Genomic DNA, 6,000 nt, shown 5'->3' with positions numbered 1-6,000 from the left:
TTTCTTGCTTTAAAGTTTTACCCTTATCTTTTTGAGGATAATGCAACAAATGAAGTAGAATATAAGGAGCACATTATTCATTTTCTTTCTGCCAGGTATAATTAACCATCCCTCTTCCTGGATCATCTTCCTATGAATTAGACTCTCTGAGCAGTGTCTCATGGGAAGCCGCTAATCCACGCAGTGTCTAGGGAATGAGAACATTCACCGCTTTACTTACTGTGGGATCTGGGCACAAACTGATTCTTGGGGCTGTAGGGCAAATTTGTTCTCACTGAAGAATTACAAACTTCTGCCTTGCCAACTCGGAGGCTAAATTCTATTTTAAATTACATGCAATCTCATTTCAAAAGTATCAACTCTCAACAACCTGAACATTTCTTTACCCTACAGAGATGATCATCAGAGTTAAGGTCAAGTAGGTTTTCTGTGCCTTCCAGGGTTGGTTTTAGAAGAAGGTACAAGAAGGCAAAATAGATTTTTCTTTAGCTATGGAAGAAATTTTTGCCCACTAATATAGGAGACTCTGTTTTGGTCACCAGCCCCAGAAGACTTGATCCAAATTGATGCTGAATACTTTGCAGGATGAGAAAAAAGGAATATTAATGACATAAAATACATACCAAAAATAGGGGAAATCCCTTTCTTTTTTGTTTCCACATGACAAGAGGAGAGGCAGGAGAAGTGGCCCATAATGCCACTGTGGGGAAAGGCTACCAACAGTCTCTGAATAAATATCTCATTTAAATCCACTGGCATCTTGTTGCTCTACTTGGAAATAAGAGTAAAAAGGGAATATCATCATCTGCTGTTGCCACCGTCATATGAGCAAATGCAAAAGGGTGCAGGGATTGAAGCCAGGGGCTGAGAAAGGGAGACAGAATACAACAACTTTTCCCTACATCAAGAACTGAAAAAGGCCAGCTCATGGCAGGCTGACAAACTCGCACTCCAGAGGAGCCAAGTACAATCACCCCCACAATGTAGATCTGGTCCAAGAGGGGTTGAGAAGTAGAAAGAACTGCAAGTGGGTTAGATTAGGCTGCACACATTTATGAACTGTTTACTTTACTTACTCTGGTGGACCCTGCTGAAAAGTGCTGTTTGTGCCACTATTTCTGGGATGTCCTTTAGAGCTACCATAAGGCGCCATGTGCCCGGGGATACATGGTGCCCCTTAGAGCTGTAATCAGGCACCACATGCCTGTAAGGTGCACAGTGCGCTGGGGGGGGGGCATGCATGAATGGCTCGAGCTGGACCTGCCGCGCGCCTGGGCGCAAGAATGGCTTGGGCTGGCCCTGGTCACTCGGAGGACGCACATAAATGCCCTGGCGGGCGCCATGGCGCCCACAGGCACTGCATTGGGGACCACTGCTCTCGGTCCTAGTGGCTGCCTCAGTTCACCTCATGGTAAGGCCAGCCCTGCTTCCACACTATCCTGAGGCAAACCAGGTGAAGGTTATTGTAAATGAAAGACTAATAAGCAAGTTTCTCCTTACTATACTTAATTCCTTGGAAATGAACTGTGTTTCCTTAAAATTATTTTATTTCATTACATACAAAGAGAAGACACTTATTTATTATCATAAGGTTGTTGTTTTCAATGGATGATTCTATCTCATTTTTAACTGAGTATTAATACCTCACTTTCATTTTAAAATGAATGTAGCATTTGTGAAAAATGTCATATCCATAGTATTGAAAAATGAAGTCCTATTTGTCAACAGGCATATATCACACAGGAAAATGCAGGACAAATTTCCTATGGTGACCATTCAATGTATCTTAATACTGACCAAGGATCTATTTATTCAGGTGACAGGGATGTTACATTTCCATATTCATTCAATCTTTTAATTATGTGGCTTCCTCACCGTTCTGGAAACTTGTGAAAATGGTTGGTGAATATAAACAGCTTTCCATTAGGAAGTGGACTGATACCACCAATTTGTTCCATATATATCACTGAACAACTGCACCAAAACTTCCATATCTTATTACAAGTCCTCTGAACTATCCAGTCTCAGAATTTGTTTTGGGGGAAATTAGATGACAAAAAGAATGGAATTTGAAAACAGATACAATATAACAAAACTGGTAAAATGTTAGACTTACCTAAAGTATTATTAATGCTCACTGCTAGGAAATTCAATGAACACTTTTCTGTTCTGTTAAAAAGAAGCATGTTGTTTTTGGAGTTTGAAGCATGAAAGCTTTCATTTTGTAATCTGTAAAAATCCCAGAAGCTTTAACATTCATAAAACCACAAATGATGCACTAAACCAAAAGCTTCAATTTTACAGATTATATACTGGATGAAAAATAACCTAATGAAAGTTAAACATTTTTACACACTCTTAACTGCATGTATTTTCTTCTGCATATTTACCTATCCAATTATATTTTATATATCCTCCTGAAACTAATAAATATAGTTGTTCTTAGGAGTCATATAAAGCTGGAGGAAGAATCTAGATTTTTTAAGATCCTTTTATGGCAACAATATGCACTGCTAAGAGAGAAAAAAGTCCAACTCTTAAAAAAAAAAAAAAAAAAAGCAAGAAATTGCACGGAACATCTTGGACAATAAACAGAAAATACCCTGTATAGAAGACTCCAACACTAACAGGGTCATAACCTTGAGGATTTAAGAGGTCATTTACAGGTCTCAATTCTATGAAAAGGTGATTGAGAGCTGTAGTTATGAAAATGTTGACATTATCCTTTATCCAGGGCTGTACATTTGCCATTAAGGTGTTTTTAGCTATACAATCATTTAAAATAATTGTAAATGGTGACTGATCATCTTTATTTTTAGAGAATCTAAAAAGGGCTGGGAACAAGAGCTAAACAACATGTTTACCTGACTGTTTTTACTATGATTTTACTATGAATAATCAGTGATGGATTTTAATTATTAATGTCCCATTCGGAGTTTAATAGTTGAATAAAAATTTCAAGAGCAAAATGAAGCTATTGTACTGCATGTTATTCAGTCTTTATTATAAAATTAGCAGTATTGAGAACAGATTTTTCTTTTTCTTTGTGGTATGATGTCAACTGTTTTCCTGTTTCTCTGTCATGGTAGCTATAAATACTTGTTTAAGGATATCCTTATCCAAGTTCCTGCCTGTAAAGAGAACAAAATTCATTAAGAGTATTTCCCAGCATATCACTACAAAAATCCATAGATCAATGAAAACCTACATCTATACAAACACCTGTTACATACTAATGAGTTAAAACATGGGTTTATTATAATAATCTCATGTTGCAAATTTAAGATGTAGATTTCCAAACAGGCTACAATAAAGTAGAAAATAAGAGAAATGGGTAAGAAATGCTAGGTTAATCTTCATAATATTTTAGAGTCAAAATGGAGTTTAGATTAAAAAAAAAACAAGCATGGGATTTCAACATTAATTATGAACATTTCTGAAAGAAAACATTAGATCAGCCTTTAAGATTACATACATCTAAAAGATAACAACACTTTTTCCTTATGGGGACTTAACAAACCTTTGATTATAATCATTCCCACAATCATATTTTTAGTTGTAGATTTTTTAAAAGTTACATATATACAGGCTTGGAAGGATTCAATTTTTTAAATTGGTGAATGTTGGTAAATGTCAATGCTATTGTACACACAAACCAACAAAATATTTCCATCAATAATCACAATTTACAGGTAGGCAAAGGAAAATAGTGCCACTTGAGAACTGAAGAGTTTGATTTAAGGATATTTACTTGTGTATACTTTCACTGGGGGCACTAAAAATTTACATTTTAACTGCTATGAATCTTTAACTTTTTTTAATATCAGTGTCTATTGTAATAAAAATAGCCTGACCCCCTATACCTCATAATGTCTTACAATTGTGAAAATTTAAAATTGTAAAAACTGAAAAAGGCTTAAAACCCATGATTTCACGCAACTATGAACATTTAAATACATTTTTAAAAAATACTTAAAAATAAACAAATATCAAAATTAGAACAAAATTGAATTGTGCTAATCCTACATATATAAAACATACACATTTTAATTACATGCACTTCATAGATACATACAATTTATGGATACTTGTATTTTATTTACTTTGTTTTACTTATTGAAGAATTATAGTCTGAGTCTGGTCAGCTGTTTTTCACAACAGGCAAAACATGAAATGTGTAGTTTTCTCTCACCTATTAGAACCAATCTGTTTGTTCTTTCATCATCCTCTTTCCAGCTTACCATGGTTTCTTCTAGATCATACAATTCGTGTACCCCTTGGACAATCACTTGGTGAGGTTTGTCTTTAATAGATACCAAACCCTGATCAGGAGAACAGTTATTGTTAGTATAACAATAGAGCCTATGGGCTGCAATCCAGACTGGAACCGCATTGTGCTAAGCACTATACAAATAGAATACAATAATTTGAACATAAAACAACACAATCTGTACGTATAACAAATAAGAGGGGGAAGGGCAGATGCTGGTCAGATTATGCTACATATCTTAGCTAGTACAAACCATCTTTTCTGAATCAACTGGAAAATTGTCAGGATTTTAATATTTTTAATTTTTCACCTCTGTATTTTAAAAGCCGGTTTATTTAATACAATGTATATGTGAATGAGAGAAGCACACCGTTGCCTGTGACAGTAGGCAGACAGTATAACAACACAGTTTCCTGGTTATGGATAATTATGATTAAATTGTTGATGCTCTCAACTATTTACTATTCTAAAACAAAGACATGTGAATGTGTGTAACTGTCAATATTTTTAAAAGGCTCAGCAGCATAACAAAGTGACTAAAACAACACAGAAACTGAGTGCCAAAAATTCATGTTGGAAAGATTCACTGACACTTAATAGAAAACCCTGTAGTACTTTCTAGTTATGCACATTGCTAATTATCTAATATATTCAGTATCTCTTCAGGAGGAAGGGAGAGGTTTTAGTTCTATTTATATATATGTAACACACACACATATGGTCATTTGCATTAAAACAGGATCTTGTCAGTCAGTTCTTTATGCTTATTCCTCACTTGAAATCCTAATCCTCTGACAAATTAACTGGTGTTAAGATGACTGTAATGTCTAATTGGATTATAATTTCAAGTGGGACACAAGCAAAAAGGGACAAGAGGTGGCATTCATCTTAGAAATGATTGGGATACATCTGCATGGAGCCCAACTTATTTCAAGAAGGCTTAGAGCCCTGCATTATAAATTTTGCTTTGATTCAAGTGTTCAATATAGTAAAATGTGGTTGGGGGGAGAGGGCGAATACAGAACATATATTGGTACATAGCAACATTATTTCCTCTCAGACTATATTTTTTAAGTAGTATCAGCGAGTTTTTAGGGAGGAGGACTGAAGACAAACAAAAGTGCCCTGGTTTTGTTGTGGCAGGACCATACACATATAGTCATTACTGAAAGTTAAAAAAATAATTAGGTTGTCACTCAACTGTGCACTATTAAAAATGCTGTTCTCATTAAGTAACCAGAAAAAAAATCTGAGCATATTTTTACTGAACTCTATTAAAAGCAGTGAGAGAGTTGTGAACATGCATATTTTCTGTATTACCTATATAACCAGTTGTTTATTTATAGAAGATTAGGTAATATATGCTAAAATAAAAGTTACTCCTTGCAAATACAGGCAGTCCCCGACTTACGTGGATCCGACTTACGTCGGATCCCTAGATACGGACGGGGGTGAGGCAACTGCCGCACATGCGCAGCAGCATCCCCGGGGCTCGCTCACGTGGATCCTGGGATCCATCTCCTCCTCCTGCCGGCTCTGACTGGTCTCCGCCTGCAGCAGCAGCTGGCCTAGGGAATGGGGTCCCGCAGAGCTGCTGGGCGGAGGAAACGCGCCTCCCCAAGTCCGCTGCCAGCCGCGGTCTCGCAGCCTGCCCCCCCGGTCGCCGGCCAGCCTCAGCCTGTCTTCCCCCTCCACCCCCCTTCTTCCCCCTCCACCGCTCTATACATGCC

The 6,000-nt window shown here is 36.9% G+C and overlaps 1 protein-coding gene across 3 annotated transcripts in view; it reads right to left on the bottom strand.

Moving 5' to 3' along the window:
- Positions 1-2,975: 2,975 nt before the first annotated feature.
- The window catches only part of ZNG1A (Zn regulated GTPase metalloprotein activator 1A), a 56,108-nt gene continuing 53,083 nt past the window's right edge, over positions 2,976-6,000 (bottom strand). For all 3 annotated transcript variants that reach the window (XM_075931674.1, XM_075931672.1, XM_075931675.1), the window contains 2 exons: positions 4,193-4,322; positions 2,976-3,131 (listed from right to left, as the gene is read on the bottom strand). In XM_075931674.1, coding sequence (XP_075787789.1) covers positions 3,058-3,131; positions 4,193-4,322 — 204 coding nt within the window. In that variant the 3' untranslated portion in view covers positions 2,976-3,057. The remainder of the gene's footprint in view (positions 3,132-4,192; positions 4,323-6,000) is intronic.

This window comes from Pelodiscus sinensis, chromosome 6, assembly GCF_049634645.1.
Source record: "Pelodiscus sinensis isolate JC-2024 chromosome 6, ASM4963464v1, whole genome shotgun sequence".
Taxonomy (NCBI): domain Eukaryota; kingdom Metazoa; phylum Chordata; order Testudines; family Trionychidae; genus Pelodiscus; species Pelodiscus sinensis.
The sequence above is the reverse complement of the archived record's forward strand: the minus strand, read 5'-3'. Positions and strand labels throughout refer to the sequence as shown.